The sequence below is a fragment of the Aplosporella prunicola genome (genome assembly GCF_010093885.1).
Source record: "Aplosporella prunicola CBS 121167 unplaced genomic scaffold K452scaffold_18, whole genome shotgun sequence".
NCBI lineage: Eukaryota > Fungi > Ascomycota > Dothideomycetes > Botryosphaeriales > Aplosporellaceae > Aplosporella > Aplosporella prunicola.
In genome coordinates this window covers 223,535-242,599 of record NW_022983546.1, presented here as the reverse complement: position 1 = coordinate 242,599, position 19,065 = coordinate 223,535, and the positions used below count along the sequence as shown (strand labels likewise).

The window sequence follows — 19,065 nt, the reverse complement described above, 5'->3', positions numbered from 1 at the left end:
CTCAAGGGTTCCCGCTAAGCAGGTACTCGACTGCGCCCTGCACGCTGCCCCCGCTCCGCCGCAACGCCTGGATATTGCGCTCGAACTCAAAGAACCCCATGTCATTCAGCTGTCTCAGCTGCTCCGCGTAGCGCTCCTCCGGCGGCCTGTTATCCGCGGGCGCGGCCGCAGCCGGGGGAAACCCGCCGAAGAGGCCAGCAAACGGGTTTGCTGCGGCGCCTGCGCCAGCGCCGGCGTCAGCGCCCGCTCCTCCGCCGAGGCCGCCCTCGCCCCCGCCCATCCCCAGCATTTGCATCGCCGCCCGCATCGCCTCCGGGTTCTGCATCATGTTCTGCATCGCGTTCTGCATGAGCGGGTTACCCGCGCCCGGTGCCCCGCCAAACAGCCCTCCGAACGGATTCGCGTTCGCCTGGTTGTTCCGCCCCTCGCCGCCGGCCGTGTTGTCCTGGCCCGCGCCGGGCGGGTTGAACAGCGCCGCGAAGGGGTTCGCGCCTGCGTCTGCTCCGGCGGCGCCGCCCGGAGGAGCGCCGAACATGGCGAAGGGGTTTGGTGGCGGCGACGTCGGGCCCGTCGTGTTGGGCTGGATGGGCGTGCCTGTTGTGGCGCCACCGGTCGTCGTCGTCGTGTTGTTGTTCTGTTCTTGGCCGGGTGTCGTGTTGGTGATGCCGGGTGCGGGGAACGCGGTGTTGCCGCCCATGCCACCAAGTCCGCCCATATCGCCCATACCACCCATACCACCCATGCCGCCCATGCCTCCCATGGAGCGTGCCATTTGCATTTGCTGGCGGATGAGCTCCGGATCCGTCAGCATGCGGCGGAAGGCGGGGTTGTCAAGCATCTGCTGCATCATGGGGTTGTTGCGGAACATGGGGCTGTTGCGCATATGCTGGATGACCGTCGGGTTGTTCATGGCCTCAGTCATGAGCTGAAGAGTATTTGGGTCTTCGAGCTGGCGGAGAAGTTGGTCGGGGTCTGGGGGCGCGCCCATCTGGAAGTTGTTAGATATCTATCTCTGATGTTAAGCGCAAACAAGTACTCACACCACCGTCAGGGCCAAAGGAGCCCGCACCGGGGAGGCCCATGAGGCCGGCGTAGCGCGCGCCGGTCAGACCGGCCAGAGGGTCGTTGCCAGTGCCGGTGGCGAAGTTCTGGGGAACGTTGCCGGCGGCACCGGTGCCTTGCGGCACACTGCCACCCTGGTTCGCGGGGTTCTGGCGCACGTTGCTGGCAGCGCTCTTGACCAAATGTATCGTGTTGCCATCCTTGATCTTAGTGCTGTCGAGAGTGTCGTGGTCCTTGAGCACACGGCCGGAATAGATCAGGCGCTGGCGCTCGACGGGCGTGTCGGCATATTCGGCGGAGGAGAGCTTGGATTTCAGGTCGCCTACGGTGGTAGTGCGGGGCAGGGTGAGGGTGTACTTGGCGTCGCTGGAGGACTTGACGTTGAAGGTGACGTGCTCGTCGGCGGTGGCCGCGTCGTCGGCCATGGTGGGCGGATGTGATGGAGAAGAGGTTGAGGATGTTTAGGTGTAGGATGGACGGGCGCAGAGGTGTGACGAAGTAGAAGCGATCTGCAGATATGAGTAGCGGTTGGGGTGGGGTGTTGGATCTAAAAGGCGTCAGGCGTCAGAGGTGTGGGTGACGGAAGCTTTGTAGGCAAGGCTCCACTTCACCATCATCATCGCGCTTGCACGAGCCCGTCAGTCACCGACATCGCCTAAAGAGATCATAATGCTTGTACCGAGTACGTTTATAGTATGTACATATACGTTCTCTAAAATTCTTTCACTGCTATCTAGGACTAAGGTTTGTGGCTAGGCAGTGAGTGTTCTATAGAGACTGCTTGTGTCCTTCCCTATCTCGCTGGACGGGGCGTCATTTGTGTGATTGGACCTCGGTATGTTGCTGCATTGCGGGGGTCACCATATGTAAACGCCCGCTGCGCCCTCTGCATCAGAATCGCTACGCAATCACAATGCGCGGAATTCAAGTCTCGCAGTATGTCAAGGTATGTCAGCAAGCGCCCTCCCACCGCATCCGTCTCTCACACCCATCGCAGGGACCCGCCGAGCTCGGCGTCGCCGACCTTCCCGACCCGGAGCCCAAGCCCGACCAGTATCTGATTGCCATTCACGCATCTGCTTGCAACTTCTTCGACCTTCTGCAGATCCAAGGAAAGTACCAGCACCAGCCACCGCTGCCTTGGGTCGCCGGCTCCGAATTCTCGGGCGTCGTTATTAAAACGCCCACGGCCTTACCAGGGAACCGTACGCCCAAGTACAGAATCGGCGATAAGGTATTTGGAGCTGCGCAGGGTGGTTATGCCACCAAGGTTGCGGCTGAGGAGGAAAGACTTCGGCCAGTGCCCAAGGGCTGGGGCTTCTTCGACGCAGCAGGCCTCTTCGTCACGGCACCTACCAGCTATGCTGCCCTAGTCACGCGCGCCAATATAAAGAAAGGCGATTGGGTTCTTGTCCATGCAGCGGCTGGCGGCGTGGGCCTTGCAGCTGTGCAGATAGCAAAAGCGTTCGGCGCCACGGTGGTCGCGACGGCTGGCACCCCGCACAAAGCGGAGGTTGCACGAGCATTTGGCGCAGACCACACGGTCGACTACAGACAGAAAGACTGGCCCGAGCAAGTCAAAAAGTTGACGCCGAAGGGCAGGGGCGTAGACATTGTGTACGATCCCGTGGGTCTGATTGCTCAGTCGATGAAGTGCACGGCGTGGAATGGACGGCTTCTGGTTATTGGCTTCGCTGCTGGGGACATTGAGAAGATGGCGACGAATCGCATCTTACTCAAGAACGTCAGTGTGGTTGGGCTTCACTGGGGCATGTACGCGACGCATGAGCCGGAAACGGTCGAGAAGGTGTGGGCCGGGCTGTTCGAGTTGATGGAGGCGGGCAAGTTCAAGGGCACCTGCTTCACGGACAAGGAGTTTGTCGGGCTGGAGAGCGTGCCTGCGGCGCTGGCTGCTCTGGGAGGGCGGAACAGCTGGGGAAAGGTGGTTGTTAAAGTGCCGCAAGAAGGACGGAGCAGAATGTAGGTAGGAGTAGGTAGTGACACAAGGGTGGCCAAGGCGGCCTCGGCAGTTGCCGTCGCCGCATCTCGAAAGCGCAGCCGCTTTGTGAGGGCCGTCGCCTTTCAACAACCAAACCACCCACCCTCGCCGCCCCTCTTTCTCCCGCGCTGCTGTCGCGCACACCCGCAGTGTCCTTTGTCTGGGCTCGCCTGTCTTACCATCGTCACCCATTCGCCGCCAGCTTTTAGTTCAGCCACGCGCCCTTGCCGACAGACAGCTTCACCTTATTAACACACCCCGCGGTCCCTTCGCTGGGAGCTCGCCGTCAACATGGACGACTACGATAATGGATACGACGCGACGGGCATGGACGACTTCGATGATGATGAGGCCATCATCACCTCCGAGGACTGCTGGACGGTCATTTCCGCCTTCTTCGAGACCAAGGGCCTGGTGTCGCAGCAGATCGAGTCTTACGATGAGTTTGTCCGGACGACGCTCCCGAACGTGGTTGAGAGCATGGGTTCCATCACCCTTGACCACACGCCGTCGGTCGATGAGGGCGACATAGACCCGGTCATCAAGAGGAGATATGAGGTCAACTTTGGCTCCGTCAAGATGGCTCGGCCGTCGCTGACGGACGCCGATGGTATCACCAGAGACCTCTACCCGCACGAGGCCCGCTTGCGGAACTTGACCTATTCTTCGGCCATGATCAGCGAGATGAGCAGCAGAACTTCGGTTGCCCGTGAGCGTCACGTTGGGGCCGGTGAAGACGATGAGGAAGGTGCGCCGTCAGGTGCGACTGAATTGGTGTGGCAGAGTGAGACGGCGACAGATACGGAAATGGTTTTCTTTGGCAAGCTTCCGGTCATGCTGAAGTCCTACGTTTGTGGCCTGCGCAATCTGAGCGACGAGCAACTCTACGCCCACAACGAATGTCCCTACGACCAGGGTGGTTATTTTGTCATCAACGGCTCCGAGAAGGTCCTCATTGCTCAGGAGCGCAGTGCCGCCAACATTGTTCAGGTATTCCGGAAGAAGCAGAGCCCCACTCCTTGGATTGCTGAAATACGCAGTGCCGTGGAGAAGGGTTCTCGTCTGCTGTCTTCGTTCACTCTGTCGCTCTGGGAAAAGCCGCAGCTCATGAAGGATAACTCGGGTCCGGTTCTGACCGCCGCGCTCCCTTACATTAAGGACAAGGTCCCTATCGCTATCGTCTTCCGTGCGTTGGGCGTAGTTTCCGATGAAGACATCTTCAGTCACATCTGCTTTGACAAGTCGGACAGTCAATTGTTGGAGCAGATCCGGCCTAGCATTGAGGAAGCCTTCTTAGTTCAAGAGAGGATGGCTGCCCTGGACTACATCGCCAAGCGTGGTCAAAACATCGGCGGCACGCAACGGGAGCGTCTGAAGTTTGCTCGCGACATCATGCAGAAGGAATTCTTGCCCCACATCTCGCAGCAGGAAGGCAGCGAGACCAGGAAAGCCTTTTTCCTGGGCTACATGATCCATCGTTTGATGCTGTGCTACCTCGGAAGACGCGACGAGGATGACCGTGACCACTTTGGAAAGAAGCGGCTCGACCTTGCTGGACCTCTTATGGCCAATCTTTTCCGGTCTCTATTCCTGAAGTTGTCCAGGGATATCTACGCCTACTTGAAGAAGTGTGTTGAGAGTGGCCGTGCTTTCTCCCTGCAGTCTGCAGTGAAGCAGGGTACGGTCACGAACGGTCTCAAGTACTCGCTCGCCACCGGAAACTGGGGTGACCAGAAGAAGGCCGCCGCAAGCAAGGCTGGAGTGTCTCAGGTGCTGAACAGATATACCTACTCATCCACGTTGTCGCATCTTCGGCGCACGAACACCCCAATTGGCCGTGACGGTAAGATCGCCAAACCTCGCCAGTTGCACAACACCCATTGGGGGCTGGTCTGCCCGGCCGAGACGCCAGAAGGACAGGCCTGTGGTCTGGTCAAGAACTTGTCACTTATGTGCAATGTCACTGTCGGTAGCGACGTCACTCCCATTGCAGACTTCATGACCCAGCGGAACATGGAGCTTCTAGAAGAGTTTGATCCTGCCGTCACCCCTAATGCCACCAAGATTTTCATCAACGGTGTCTGGGTCGGTGTGCACCGCGACCCCACGCAGCTCGTGTCGGTTGTTCGCAGCCTGCGCAGAGACGGCACCCTGTCTCCGGAAATGAGTTTGATCCGAGATGTCCGTGACCGTGAATTCAAAATCTTCACGGATGCTGGGCGCGTGCAGAGGCCGCTGTTCGTTGTTGATGACGACCCGAAGAGTCCTAACAAGGGCAACCTTACTCTGAACAGGGAGCACATCATCAAACTCGTCAATGACAGGGATGTTGATATTTCCGGCATGGATGACGAGGAACGCGAGACTGCGAGGTTTGGATGGAACGGACTGCTGCGCTCTGGTGTAGTCGAATACATGGATGCCGAGGAGGAAGAAACGGCCATGATCGTCATGACGCCAGAGGATCTGGAGGAGCACCACAGAATCCGGACCGGTCAACCAAAGGAGGAGGAAGATGACGAGAACTGGGATCCCCACAAGCGTGTCAAGCCTGAGCCAAGCAAGTCGATCAAGACCTACACGCACTGTGAGATCCATCCCAGTATGATCCTCGGTATCTGTGCTAGTATCATTCCGTTCCCCGACCACAACCAGGTATGTCATTTGTTGTTCCTGTCTGCTTACTTTACTAACAACAGCAGTCTCCCCGTAACACGTATCAATCTGCCATGGGTAAGCAAGCCATGGGTGTCTGTCTGACCAACTACGAGTTGCGCATGGATACCATGGTCAACACTCTCTACTACCCGCAAAAGCCTCTCGCGACGACCCGGTCTATGGAGTATCTCAAGTTCCGTGAGCTGCCTGCCGGACAAAACGCCATTGTCGCCATCGCTTGTTACTCTGGTTACAACCAAGAAGATTCCGTCATTATGAACCAGAGCAGTATCGATCGTGGCTTGTTCCGTAGTTTGTTCTACCGCTCGTACACCGACCAAGAGAAGAAGGTCGGTATGGCGCTGGTCGAGCAGTTCGAGAAGCCTAGGCGAAGCGAAGTCATGAGGCTGAAGCATGGCACGTACGACAAGCTGGACGAGGACGGCATTGTCTGCCCCGGTGTACGTGTGTCGGGTGAAGACATCATCATCGGCAAGACCGCGCCCATTGCGCCGGATGCCGAAGAGCTTGGCCAAAGGACCAAGTCCCACAGCAAGCGCGATGTGTCTACTCCCTTGCGTAGCACCGAGAACGGTATTGTGGACCAGGTCATTGTCACCACCAACGGTGACAACATGAAATTTGTCAAGGTCCGGACGCGTACTACCAAGATTCCTCAAATTGGTGACAAGTTCGCCTCTCGTCACGGCCAAAAGGGTACGATCGGTATCACCTACCGTATGGAGGACATGCCTTTCACGCGCGAGGGTCTCGTCCCTGATCTCATCATCAACCCGCACGCCATCCCCTCTCGTATGACCATTGCTCACTTGATCGAGTGTCTGCTCTCCAAGGTCGGCGCTCTTCGTGGCTACGAGGGTGATGCGACCCCCTTCACCGACGTCACCGTCACCAACGTCTCTCAGCTGCTGCGTGAGCACGGCTACCAGAGCCGTGGTTTCGAAGTCATGTACAACGGCCACACGGGCAAGAAGATGGTTGCACAAGTCTTCTTAGGCCCGACCTACTATCAGCGTCTGCGCCACATGGTCGATGACAAGATCCACGCCCGTGCTCGTGGACCAGTGCAGATTCTGACGCGCCAACCCGTCGAAGGTCGTGCTCGTGATGGTGGCCTCCGTTTCGGAGAAATGGAACGTGATTGCATGATTTCCCACGGCGCTAGCGCTTTCTTGAAGGAGAGGCTGTTCGAGGTCTCGGACGCGTACCGCGTGCACATTTGCGAGATTTGCGGTCTCATGACTCCAGTTGCGTAAGTCTTCCTTCTCCACCATTAACCCCAAAGATTCGAAGCATTGCTAATGCACAAGCAGAAACCTCAAGCGCAACCAGTTTGAGTGCCGGCCGTGCAAGAACAAGACCAAGATTGCGCAGATCCACATCCCGTACGCGGCGAAGCTGCTGTTCCAGGAACTGGCCAGCATGAACATCGCAACGCGCATGTACACGAAGCGGAGTGGGTACACCGTGCGGCAATAAACGTTGGAACAAAATTGATATTACGCGAAATAGGCGCTCCTAAAAGGGACATCCGGCTCAACACTCGTAGCTGGTAATTCCTCCTCATTTGCCGATTCATCATCTCTCACATACACGCTTTCCTTTTTATTTTTCTTCTTTTTCTAAAAAAACCCTACCAATTTTATCCAGCTTCTTTCTCCTCGCGCGAAGATGGGTATTACCTACTAATCTTTCGCTTTTCGTTCTGCGCATAGTGGTGCGCTTTGGTCTACGTTTATGCCTTGAGCATCTGCACGGCGTTTATTGTGTTGGCTTGGGAAGGAGGGGTGCGGGTGCTGCTTTTGAGGGGGGGGGGGGAGTGAGATGATGCTGCTGCTGGTGAGGAAAAGGAAACATGAGTTTATGAGTCGATCGCGTGGGGAGGCATCGATGCGGTCGGTGATGGGATGGATGGCTTGAAGTGCGGGCTCTGAAAAGATTGAAATCGTACGTGTATCAGTATGAATGAAGTATGAGCGCAATCGAGATTGCCGCGTGCTCTGCTGCGGCTTCTGCTGCTGAATGCCTGTGCCCCACCCCCGTCGTCTGTGGTACTTGATGTTTGCGCGGGACCGGGCTGTGCTCGTCTCGTGTCTTAGGTATGTAGATGCTATGGTCAACGACTGCGTGGGGCGTGGTACATACGGTACGGTGGTTTCCTTCCTTTTCGCCCACCGCTGCCGCTGTCGCTGCCTCCTTACACGCATCATCCTCTGCTACTGATCACGGCCTCCGGCGAGGTATGTCACAGCTCGGGCGTATGGCGTCTACGTACGGCCACTCATACATACATACGATAACCCTAACGGGCCATTAATTTCTAAACATCAATCAACAGGCACATCGATCGCATTGCTGCTGCTGCCGCTGCTGCTGCGGTACGGTACTGATACTATACCCGATTTTTAATGTTTTGCTGGGTTTGCTCTTCATCACTACCTGCGTCCTAGCTACGATAACTATACACGCTATTACTAACACATTAATCAGTACTTATAGTTAGCTTTAGCTTTATAACTTTACCTATCTAGACATTCATTATACCTATCTTTCTATTCTATTCTAGGCGCTGTCTTCATTCGCTACCCTATTCTAGGAATGGTAAATTGAGCGAAGCGGGTATGGGGTGTGTGTGCGTGCGTGTGTGTGTTAGGTAGTTAGGCCTTGTAGAGTCTGGTCTGGAATTACTGCTGAGAGTAAGAGGAAGGCGTCCTTTTGTTGCTTTTGTAGAGCTTTAAGTTTGAAGGAGGTGTTGGTGTAGGGTAGTTAGCTAGTAGTAGCGTTTATATACCCTACCCCCCTACCACTAAGCTCAGGACGTGCGTGCGATGACTATACCTACCTAGGCAGTATAGGAAGCGATGGAAGGTGCGAGGGGCGCGTGGAAGGTGTGGATATGGGAATAGGTTCTAGGCGTTATCGTATATGAGGGCTTTGGCTTGGTAGGGAGGAGAGGAGGTGAGGAAGGGAGGATGAATGGGTGGATGGAGGGATATGTGTGTACTGTACTTTATTGTACATACACTTAAACATATACCTATACACAACATCTACACACACATCATGTCTTCCCCAGCAACCATTCTCATTACAAACCTCACTTCTAAACGCAATCCCAACAGCACCCCCCCTCAACTAAACCCCAACGCCTGATCCGCCACCTCCAGCACCCTCCGCTGCCCCTCCAACAACGCCCCAGCCCCAGCAGCACCGCCCCACCTCTCCAGCCCCAACGCCCTCGCGCCCTCCACACCCGCAAACCTGCGCACCTCCTCCCCTTCCAAACGGCCCCTATGCCCGCTCTCGCCCACCCCACCCCCAAAATCCGGACACGGGGTGCCAGCCAAAAACGCGTCGCGCTGCCTCGCCAAGAACCGCGCATTCGATGCCGTGAGCGGACACGCCGGGATATACAGCACCGAGCTGTCGGCGGCGCCCGCGTGCGTCGCGTCCACCGCGTGGATCGTGTCGCAGTGCCAGGCGACGTAGTCGCCGGGCCGGACGCGCGGCACGTGAACCATGGTGCGGGGGAGGAAGAGGTGGGGGTGCAGGGCGGGGGAGAGCTCTTGGCCGTGGCCGGGGTAGGCGCCTTGTAGGGCGGAGGAAGGCTCGGGCTCTAGGGCCCAGTTATCCGGGTGCAGGAACGCGGCGTCTGTGATGTTTGTGTTTGTTGCGGAGGGGCCACGCTTGGGCGCAAAGAACGGCCGCAGCAGGTAGTAGGCGGTTGCTTTTGCGAGGAGCGGGTTGACCAGCAGCGTCCCTTCGAAGGGCCCCGTCTCGCTCATGCTCAGCCACCCCTGGAACATGCGGAACATGGAGCAGGCGCCGACGCCCGCGTACAGGTCGCTCTGCACGTCGAGCCGGCAGCTGCTCTCCCATGGGTCGAAGTCCTCCCATCGCCCGTCCCAGATGCTGTCGTAGACGTGGCCGCGGCCGTAGCCGTTCTCCTCCCACCGCTCGCAGCTGCCGCCGTCGACGTGCGGGCCGAGGGCGAATTTGGCGTCGCCTGGGAGGCGCATGCGCAGGCGGTCTGCGTACGCGATTGGGTGCGCGGTCGAGATGGGCGCAGCGGGGTTTTTCGTATGCCAGTGCGACATCAGGTATTGCTGCGTCTTGAGCATGTTGGGGTGTGTGCGAGCCTGCATCTGGGCTCTCGACCAGTACAGCTCGAAAACCTGCGGATTGTCCTTTGGGAACGCTGAGAATGGAGCATTGCGTCAACTTTGAGACCAGGAAGCGTCATCAGACGGGGGAGTAGACGCACCTTTGGTCTGCGGATTGTCCCTGATATACTGCTTTAAATCCTCCTTCCAGCCCAACGCCACCTGCTCGTCCACCACGCCCCTCACAATAGCAACACCGCGCTTCTTATGTTCATCCACAAAGCGCTTATCCACCTTGCCCGCGACAATATCCTCAAAGCGCACCTCCGGCACAGCCTTGCTCCCCAGCTCGACGATAAGCGGGATCTCTTGGCGCAGATCGGTGAGCAGGCGGACCCAAGAGTCGCGCACGGCATCCTCGCGGCCCGCAATAAGACGGCGCTTAAGATCGGCGAAGCGGGGCTCCAGGGGCTTATGGTCCTGGCCGCTCAGCGATACGAAGGCGTCTGAGATGTCGCCGGCGCGTTTCTGCGGCGCCGCTGTCGCAAGGGTGCGCGTACCGTGGCGCCGGAAAGGGGCGGCGCGCTCGAGGCGGCAGGCGTGCCGCGTTGCGGAGAGCATTATAGGTAGCTTATGGCGGGGTAGACGTAGTTGGCGGCGATTAAGATTAATAGAGAGAAAACGGAGAAACAGAGGGATGGTGGAAGTGGTGATGACTTAGGGAGAAGAGGAAATGGAACCCCCTGATGCTACATGATTTATACCCAAGGCGCGCGTTCCACGGCGTCACAGCGTTGCAGTGTTGTCGACGACAGCGGGGAGAATGAGGGGCGGCGGTCTGGCGGGAGGATGCGGTACCGGAAACGGCAAGGGCGGCTGAACTGCGGGTGTAGTAGGTAAGTGCGGGGCAGGCACGACCTGCAGGCAAGAGGGACGGCGGTGACGGGCCGCGACTCCATCGACCGCCTGGCCAAACACCTCTCTCGCTGCTCGTCGCTGCTCTGGTCCATCAGCTGCCCGCCGTGACAGGTGAGGGGATTGCTTCTCTTTAACCATTCGGCCTTCCGGTATGTACGGCGTCGGCGGGGCACGCTCCGTGTCTGTACGGGAAAGCAAAGAAGTGGAGCGCGGCGAAGCAGCTGGTGCTTATATCAACGTCTTGTCTGCTGTGACTGAAGCCTCAAAACCTGCCTTCACTCCCTCAATTGCCTTGACCGTGACCAATTCCGCCTCTCACCCACCGTCACCATGCAGCCCGAATCCAAACTGCCCGCCGACTTTCTCTGGGGCTTCGCCACTGCCAGGTCAGTCTCGTATCCACGGGCGAGTAGCGATGCAGCCATGTGTGCAGTGAACGCTGAAACCGCCCTGCTCCCCAATATAGCTACCAGATCGAGGGCGCGCCGCACGACGACGGCCGCGCCGACAGCATCTGGGACACCTTCTGCCGGCAGCCAGGCAAGATCGCCGACGGCACCAATGGCGACGTCGCCTGCGACTCGTACCACCGCGGCGCCGAGGACATTGCCCTGCTCACCGAGTGCCGCGCAAAGGCGTACCGCTTCTCGCTGTCATGGTCGCGCATCATCCCGCTGGGCGGCCGCAACGACCCCGTCAACGAGCCCGGCCTGCGCCATTACGTCCAGTTCGTCGACGACTTGATCGCCGCCGGCATCGAGCCCATGGTCACCCTCTACCACTGGGATCTGCCCGACAACCTGGACAAGCGCTACGGCGGCCTGCTCAACAAGGACGAGTTCGTGCAGGACTATGCCCATTACGCCCGCGTCGTCTTTGCCGCCATGGGCACCCGTGTCAAGTACTATGTCACCTTCAACGAGCCCTGGTGCAGCTCCATTCTAGGCTACAGCACGGGCTACTTCGCGCCGGGCCGGTCAAGCGATCGCAGCAAGAGCGCCGCGGGGGACAGCAGCCGCGAGCCGTGGATCGTGGGGCACAACCTGCTGCTCGCGCACGCTCATGCAGTCAAGATCTTCAGGGAGGAGTTCAAGCAAAAGACCGGTGGACAGATTGGCATTACCCTAAACGGTAAGCAACTCATTGGGCTCCAGATCGCGCGCGCTTCTCGCTCAACTCCGCCCTGCAGGTGATTACATGTACCCCTGGGATCCCGAGGATCCGCGAGACGTCGACGCTGCCCAGCGCAAGCACGAGTTCTCCATCTCGTGGTTCGCCGACCCCGTCTACTTCGGAAAATACCCGGACAGCATGCGCAAGCAGCTCAAGGAGCGGCTGCCGGAGTTCTCTCCGGAAGAAGCCGCCCTCGTCAAGGGAAGCAATGACTTTTACGGCATGAACCACTATACGGCCAACTATGTCAAGCACGTTGACTCGGAGCCCGCCCCCGAAGACTTCCTGGGGAATCTCGAGTGCACGTTCGAGAGCAAGGCTGGGGAGAACATCGGCCCCGAGACGCAGAGCCCGTGGCTCAGACCAAACGGGCTGGGTTTCAGGAAACTACTGAAGTGGATCAGCGATCGCTATGGACGGCCGGCAATCTACGTGACGGAGAACGGGACGAGCCTGAAGGGCGAGAACGAGCTGCCGCTGGACAGGCTGCTGCAAGACGACTTCAGAGTCCAGTATTTCGACGACTACATCCGCGCCATGGCCGACGCGCGCACGCATGACGGCGTCGACGTGAGAGGCTACATGGCTTGGAGCCTGATGGAGTAAGTGGGTTCCGGGGGATTCCGGACGATCGTTTAGGCTGACCACTTTGCAGCAACTTTGAGTGGGCTGAGGGGTACGAGACGAGATTTGGCGTGTGTTACGTGGACTACACGGGGGGACAGAAACGGTATCCCAAGAAGAGCGCCAAGGCCATAGGGGACATTTTTGAAGCTCTGATGAAGCAGCACTAGGAGGGCTATTTTCGCCATTTTTCGTGGGGCGCGTCTCTACTGCGGCGCAAAAGGGTATGGCCAAGCGAAATACGACCTCCTTTACGGGCGTACGGAAAGTGATGGAGTGGCCGATCCTGAGACGATGGGGCTTGCCGTGTCAAGAACAAAGTGGCATGATAGCAGCAGCGAACTTCCAACCTCACCCTTGGCGTGTGTTTGGTGTGAAATGAAGGCAATAACCAGTGGTGGGTTCGTATACCCACTGGCAGAGGAGCATTGACGGCAAAGTAGAAGGGCTATACTTGGAAGGGCGTCCTAATAGGCGAGGCGCTAGAGCAGCCGGGCGGGCGAGGAGGGTGGTGCGGCGTGCCGTGTGCCCTGTTGACGTCTTTTGCAGCTCAGTACGGAACCCATGCACCGCCTCTGCAGGTGCCGAAGCTGGGCGGGCTAGTGGGTAGCTTGACGCGGCCGGAAGCGGTGTGTCTGTACGCATGGGAGGGCAAGGCTGAAACGCTCGTGCTTGGGATTGGGCGGGAGTTTCTCGGGGTGGTGGAGGCCGTGGGTGTTGGCGAAGCAGTGAGCTGCAGCGGAAGAAGCTCCGGTCCCCAGAATATAGAGACGGCGGCTGTGTATTAACCTTGGCTCGCAGGAGCCCGCTTGCGGCGTGACGCGTAGGCCTCGGGCCCCACCGAGCAGCAAGCAGAGCAGAGCAGCAGTTGGGCCGCAGCAGATCGCGGAGAAGTTGTTCGTATTGCAGGGCGGGCGGGAGTGGGAGAAGATGGAGTAGGTAGGTAGTTTACTACTACTGACTCGACTTCTTCTCCAGAGTAGTGGTTCTGGCAAAGTTTCCCGCCCGTCGTCGACCAGCGATCGGCGGCGGTGAGAAATGTAACAGAGACAGAGAGAGAGAGAGAGGCATTTTCCGCGGCGCGCCCAATGTGCCCCCGCGATGGCGGGCTGCACAGTGCACACCGGGCTCGCCGACACCGCTTGCGGCTTGGTGCGGGCGGGCCTGAACGTTGTTAGCTGGCAGGCCCACGTGCCCTTGGCCAGTCTAGAGTGGCTGCTAGGTTGGTGCAAAGGTGGAGCATGCATTTGGCGGTTGGAATTTTCGAGACGAACAAAATTGTCTACTCTGATGAAACCCCTTCCCCGCAAATACACAAGGCACGTGTGCGCGACCATGGTCTTGGAAACCGAGCGGGCGGCCAGGCAAGCCTCACAACTCTCCCGCCCCGGCGCCAGAGCGCTGCTGCGATCCGACCGACGGCGTAGCTTCCCTTCCCTCACCTGATATAGCCCTAGTCCTCGCGGCCCTGGCCATCTGGCGCGAGCGTTGCGATGGATCCGACGTCTTTCTCCTGATCTGCTCGCGTTATTGCAGAGACTTATCTTGCGCCTGCCAACTTTCCTACAAGTATATCCCATACACCTCTCCCCTCCCCACATAATAATTTGCCGCCTTACATCACCCTCCTCCCTCCTCACCGCCGCCCCCCGCGCGGTCTCTCCATGACTTCAATAAGACAGCTGGGAAGCCCCATCGAGTGCCGGAGCTGCTATTCAATGAGTAATCAGCCTAACCCCAGCATCGCGTCGGTCAAGACGACGACGACGACGACAACGCCCACCTACGAGGGCCATTCGTCCGAGTCGGAGAGCAAGAAGAATGCCCAGCAACAGCAGCAGCCGGGGGCCAAGCGCCGCCCGTCGCGCGCCGGCACCCGCTCCGTCACGACGCTGACGGCCGCCCAGCTGGAGCGCAAGCGGGCCAACGACCGCGAGGCCCAGCGCGCCATCCGCCAGCGCACAAAGGACCACATTGAGAACCTGGAGAGACGCGTCGCCGAGCTCACGGCGCGCGAAAACGCAAACGCCACCGGGCGCGTCAGCGAGATTCTGCAGCGCAACGAGGAGCTGGAGCAGGAGAACGCCGTGCTGCGCCAGCGCCTGAACCACGCGCTGGCGACGCTGGGCTCGGCGGGCTATGCTGCTGCCGCGGCCGAGAGCAATGGTACGTTGTTGGGATTTACTTGATTCGGAGAGCATAGCATATGCATGATGGCGCGACACAAGAAAAAACAACTGACTCTTTATGCGCAGGCCTGCCTAGCGAGAGCGGAATCCTTGCCACCAGCGGCGCCCCCTCGCCCAGCGACCGCACCCTGATCATCAACCAGCCGCGCCCGGCCACGACTCCCGGCGCCCGCAGCATGCCCGCCGTCACGGCCGCCGCGCCCTCCAACGTGCCCTCGCAGGCCGACTGGCACCACCCGCACGCCCACCAACACGCCCACTCTGGATACAGCCCGGCGCCCAGCTCGAGCGGAGCGGAGTCGGCGCCGCCCGTCGACGTCTCCGCCCCGCCCGACGCCATGCGCTGGAGCCCCCACGGCCACCCCGTAAACACTCCTGTCGCCGTTGCCGAAAGTAGCATGCACCCCGTTGACCAGTCGGTGCAGCACTCGATGAGCTACGGCTACGTGCTCGATCCCAACGGCCGCCCCATGCAGTACCAGTCGGACGCCCAGCCGCAGTCGATGGCCTACAGTCACATGCCCGTCTCGAACCCCCCGCCGCCGCCGCCCCAGTACCACGAACAGCGCCACCTGGCCGTCCAGCCCTCGTACCCGCAATACCCCCAGCCCCAGGGCTACATTCCCTCGTCGGCGCACCACGCCGGCGAAAACATGCCGACGATGATGCAGCGCTCGCCCATGGAGGGCCAGCACATGATGTACAGCATCCCGTCGAATGTCAAGCCGGAGCAATGAACGGTGTGCCACTGCGCGCGTCAAAGTGGGGACGGAACACTGGGGTTCGACAAGAGCGGTGTCGCAAGCCCGAAGTTCGGCTGTCAGGCTGGCATGAGCACGTTTCCAATCGTCTAACAAACCAAGCTCGCTCCCCACGTACGCGTACGTCATGCACCATGCACCGGCAAAATCCAACGTCCGCAATCTCGGGAAGGCACCACTGGCAAAAGGGGAAATTGCGCCCGCCAAGAATTTCAATCTTGTTAGAAAAAAAAAAAAAACCCCCCCCGCTGACTCGCAAAAAACAAACGAAAAAACCCGCCCCGGCCAGACCACCTCAAGACCCTGACGATGCGATGAGCGCGCGCGCGACGGCACGGCCCAGGCATGCTCCGTCACCGCCGCTCCGGACCCCGGATCCCTAGTCTGACTCGCCGCAAACCCTATCTCCCCCTCGCTCCTCCACAACTTGCCTACTGCTGCTCACCGCGGATCCGCGCGACAATCTCGGGGTACTACCAAGTAACTGCGTCAGCCCCCATACCCGATCACTGGCTGGTTGTTGCTGCCCGCCTGTAACAAAAAAAAAAAACAGGCTCTGATCATGCCCTGCAATGGTACGAGTTCGGCCCGATTATGCGACGAGCTGGCGTGGAAGAGAGAAAAAAAAAAAAAAATTCAAAGCAAGTAAACCGTGCGGCGTGCAATCGGGGAAGGTGGGAAGGGCAGCCGACCAGCCGTCCAGCCGTCCAGCCCGTCTAGCCAGGCAAGCAAACACGCCGAAACAAGACAGGATTAACCAAAAAACACACTTACCCAGCGCTCACCGACATCCGGGTGGCTCCGCACGCGGTTCACCAGCGTCGCCTCGCCCAAGTGGCCCCACCTACCCTTAACAAAGGCAAAGTCGACGCCGTCGTCTTCGCCGCCCCGGCAGCGCTTGAGCGCGCGCACCGCATCGGGCACCTCCATCTCCTCGAAGCGGGCATCGTAGCTGACGCCCTGAAAGAACGGGATGCTGTAGCGGGCGCCCTGGCCCGCATACGGCGAGAGGACGCGATGGGTCGTCGCCTTAGCAACGCCCTGCGTCAGCGCCTCCAGGCCCTGCCCAAACGCCACGACGAGCGTGCCCGGCTCCGGCGGCGCGTCTACCCATGCCCCGGCTGCGTTGAGCACCTGCAGCCCGCGCTGCGCACTCGCCTGCAGCAGGAAGCTCGCCAGCATGCTGTCCTTGTGCGGGCCGACGCCCTGGCGGGCCTGCTCGTCCTCGGCCGCCACCTCGGGCCCGACCTCCGGGTACCGCACCAGCTTGAGCTTGTGCTGCTGGTCCGCGTCGAAGAAGCGCGCGAACGCGTCCGGGGGCATGCCCAGCGCTTCGGCGACCAGCTGGATGAAGAAACTGCTGAGTCGCCCTAGGGCAACCATGTACGCTTCTAGCACGGGCTGGAAGCGCGGTAGTAGTTCTGCCGAGGGCCACTGGTTCGGCGCTAGCAGGTTGTGGTAGTTGGGTGCGGTGGGGCCCGGGAGTGGGTGCGGGGTTGAGAGGTCGAGTTGCTCGCGGTGGTCGGGACGGGAGGCGGTCGTTTCGTTGTCCAGCTGTGAGTGCGGGGGGGTGGGGGTTAGAAGGTGTTTTGTTTTTGTTTGTGTGTTTGTTTTTGTTTTGTTTTGGAGTTGGGGTTGGGGGTGGGGTTGTGTTTTGAAAGAGACAGACAGAAGGGAGGGGCCGCCGCGCTGCTGCTGCAACAACAACAACAACAACAACAACAACCAACATCTACCTAGCTATATGCTATGGCTACGCTACGCTATACTGATGCTGTATGCTGCTGCTGCTGCTATTCTAATCCTGTTTTTTGGTTTTTTGGTTCTTTGCCTTTTTTGTCCTTCTTGTTCCTTTCCTTAATGCTCCTTTCTTTTCTCTTTTTTCTTTCTTTCTTTCTTTCTGAATTCCCCTACAGCTCTTGCGATGGCGATGGCGATGGCGTCTGGCTGGATAGACTTCCTTTCCTTCTCTGTTCCCCTTCTTTCCTCCTCTCCGCCCTCCCTCCCTCGTTTCAAGGAACAGAGGGAGCGAGCAGGCTGTACATCCCAAAGCGGACGGATATAGACGGCGCGGCGTTCGTTTTTTGTGCTGTTTGTGTTGTTTGTTGTTGTACTGTTCTGTACACGTGTGTACGAGAGATTACCGATACCGATACCACTCCTCTGCTTGTTAGAATGAACGAATGATTTGATTTGATTTGGCTGTGATGAGGCTTGCTGTGGTTTTGCTGTGGTGTGGTGTGCTGTGTGGTGTGGTGTGCTTTTTCTCTGATATTCGCTGTGGTTATGAGGTTGGTTGCGTTGCGTGCATGCGATTGTCCGTGTCGACAAAGGACGGGCGGACGCGTTGCGTTGCCTGGCTGAGTAGGTAGGTAGGTAGGTACCTAGGGGAGCTGACGCAGGAACATAGTCGGCTTCATGGCGTTGGTACAACCAACACATCGAACGCCGCAACCGCAGCTGCAGCCACCACCACCACCACCACCATGACGCGTGGCACGCCCAGAAAAAGCAAAGCCCAAAAAGCGCCAAAAGCATCACTTCCTCCTTCAAAGCAAAAAAACCAAAAACCCAAGAAAAAGCAATCCCCAACCCCCAAATCCCAATCCCAATCCCAATCCCAAAACCAAAAACCAAAACAAAACCCAAAAAGACCCGAAAAAAAAAAAAAAAAAGAGGAAATCAACTCACACGACTCCACCCCAAAAAGCTCTTCTGATGCTTCATCTCGATCCGGCGTTTTTCCTCTTCCGGCAAGTCAAAGAAGCCGATCCCCTCGCGCACCACGTCCTGCACCAGCGCCTCCGGCAGCACCGCGTCGCCCGTGTAGTCTAGGTACAGGAAACCTACGTCGAGCAGTGCTGTGCGCAGGGCGGAGAGGAAGGCGGGTTTGGTTTGTGCGGAGCGTGCGGCGCGGAGGTGCAGGTGGGGGAGGGAGCTGAAGGGGGGGGATTGTGGGGAGGCGAAGGCCGTCGTGGTGGTGGCCATGGTTGCGTGGGGTGAGGCGTGTTGGTGTAGGTAGAGTTGAGTCGAGTCGAGTTAGCTACGCTACCTAGGGTTGAGTGCGCGTCGTGCGATAGCTTAGGTGCTCGCTTGCTTGCTCGTTCGTTCAGGCTATTTTGTGCCTATCGCGGGGGTCGGTCGCGTCGGATGTCGCAAGCGGAGGCCGCGCTGACGCGATCTGCGGGGCTGGCTGGCTGGCTGCCTGCCTGCCTACCTCCGTATTCGTAGTAGTAACTAGGTAGTAGGCCCTCTCGTCTCGTCTCGTATCGTGTCGCGTCACCAGCACCGCCAATTCCTCCTCTTCCTCTCCTTCTTCGTCTCCTCGCACACCAACTCAATAGTCCCGCACGTACAGTATGATAGCCGACAGCGCGACGGCTTTGAGAAGCAGCACGCCGCACGCACAGAGCAGGCCGAGGAGGAGCATGGGATGCTTGCTTGCTTGCTTGCTGGGTGTATGTAGTGTGTCGGTGGGGTAGGTGGCGGTCGCACAGCTAGGCGTAGGCGTAGGAGTGGCTTGGCTGGACGCTTGCTTGAACGCTTGCGTATGCGGG

General features: G+C 58.9%; 7 protein-coding genes across 7 annotated transcripts; 4 read left to right on the top strand and 3 right to left on the bottom strand.

Moving 5' to 3' along the window:
- Position 1: 1 nt before the first annotated feature.
- Positions 2-1,487, bottom strand: K452DRAFT_231468 (uncharacterized protein; the record flags this gene model as incomplete). Its single annotated transcript, XM_033537167.1, has 2 exons — positions 2-988; positions 1,041-1,487. The coding sequence occupies 2 exons, from the start codon at positions 1,485-1,487 to the stop codon at positions 2-4; spliced, it is 1,434 nt and encodes a 477-aa protein (XP_033395588.1).
- A 473-nt stretch (positions 1,488-1,960) lies between these two features.
- Positions 1,961-3,075, top strand: K452DRAFT_253467 (uncharacterized protein). The gene is made up of 2 exons (XM_033538287.1): positions 1,961-2,008; positions 2,060-3,075. Exons 1-2 carry the CDS (start codon positions 1,976-1,978, stop codon positions 3,044-3,046), a joined length of 1,020 nt encoding a protein of 339 aa, XP_033395587.1. The 5' UTR covers positions 1,961-1,975; the 3' UTR covers positions 3,047-3,075.
- An 82-nt stretch (positions 3,076-3,157) lies between these two features.
- On the top strand, positions 3,158-7,558 carry K452DRAFT_253466 (uncharacterized protein). Its single transcript, XM_033538286.1, has 3 exons — positions 3,158-5,716; positions 5,764-6,992; positions 7,054-7,558. Exons 1-3 carry the CDS (start codon positions 3,353-3,355, stop codon positions 7,217-7,219), a joined length of 3,759 nt encoding a protein of 1,252 aa, XP_033395586.1. The 5' UTR covers positions 3,158-3,352; the 3' UTR covers positions 7,220-7,558.
- A 1,072-nt stretch (positions 7,559-8,630) lies between these two features.
- K452DRAFT_274376 (uncharacterized protein) lies at positions 8,631-10,464 on the bottom strand (the record flags this gene model as incomplete). Its single annotated transcript, XM_033539191.1, has 2 exons — positions 8,631-9,938; positions 10,005-10,464. 2 exons carry the CDS (start codon positions 10,462-10,464, stop codon positions 8,872-8,874), a joined length of 1,527 nt encoding a protein of 508 aa, XP_033395585.1. The 3' UTR covers positions 8,631-8,871.
- Positions 10,465-11,091: 627 nt separating this feature from the next.
- Positions 11,092-12,728, top strand: K452DRAFT_231225 (glycoside hydrolase family 1 protein; the record flags this gene model as incomplete). The annotated part of the gene is made up of 4 exons (XM_033537152.1): positions 11,092-11,147; positions 11,228-11,892; positions 11,951-12,536; positions 12,590-12,728. The coding sequence occupies 4 exons, from the start codon at positions 11,092-11,094 to the stop codon at positions 12,726-12,728; spliced, it is 1,446 nt and encodes a 481-aa protein (XP_033395584.1).
- A 1,494-nt stretch (positions 12,729-14,222) lies between these two features.
- K452DRAFT_310246 (uncharacterized protein) lies at positions 14,223-15,484 on the top strand (the record flags this gene model as incomplete). Its single annotated transcript, XM_033543318.1, has 2 exons — positions 14,223-14,724; positions 14,814-15,484. The coding sequence occupies 2 exons, from the start codon at positions 14,223-14,225 to the stop codon at positions 15,482-15,484; spliced, it is 1,173 nt and encodes a 390-aa protein (XP_033395583.1).
- A 455-nt stretch (positions 15,485-15,939) lies between these two features.
- Positions 15,940-18,730, bottom strand: K452DRAFT_274367 (uncharacterized protein; the record flags this gene model as incomplete). The annotated part of the gene is made up of 3 exons (XM_033539190.1): positions 18,200-18,730; positions 16,283-17,062; positions 15,940-15,981 (listed from the first exon to the last, which is right to left on the bottom strand). The coding sequence occupies exons 1-3, from the start codon at positions 18,494-18,496 to the stop codon at positions 15,940-15,942; spliced, it is 1,119 nt and encodes a 372-aa protein (XP_033395582.1). The 5' UTR covers positions 18,497-18,730.
- Positions 18,731-19,065: the final 335 nt, after the last annotated feature.

What these genes read in the sequence shown, in the direction of transcription:
- K452DRAFT_253466 (XM_033538286.1), top strand. Translation starts at nt 3,353, where the DNA reads ATGGACGACTACGATAATGGATACGACGCGACGGGCATGGACGACTTC. An exon ending in CGTTCCCCGACCACAACCAG is followed by an intron (nt 5,717 to 5,763) that starts GTATGTCATTTG and finishes TAACAACAGCAG; the next exon opens with TCTCCCCGTAACACGTATCA. An exon ending in GGTCTCATGACTCCAGTTGC is followed by an intron (nt 6,993 to 7,053) that starts GTAAGTCTTCCT and finishes ATGCACAAGCAG; the next exon opens with AAACCTCAAGCGCAACCAGT.
- K452DRAFT_253467 (XM_033538287.1), top strand. Translation starts at nt 1,976, where the DNA reads ATGCGCGGAATTCAAGTCTCGCAGTATGTCAAG. An exon ending in AAGTCTCGCAGTATGTCAAG is followed by an intron (nt 2,009 to 2,059) that starts GTATGTCAGCAA and finishes CACCCATCGCAG; the next exon opens with GGACCCGCCGAGCTCGGCGT.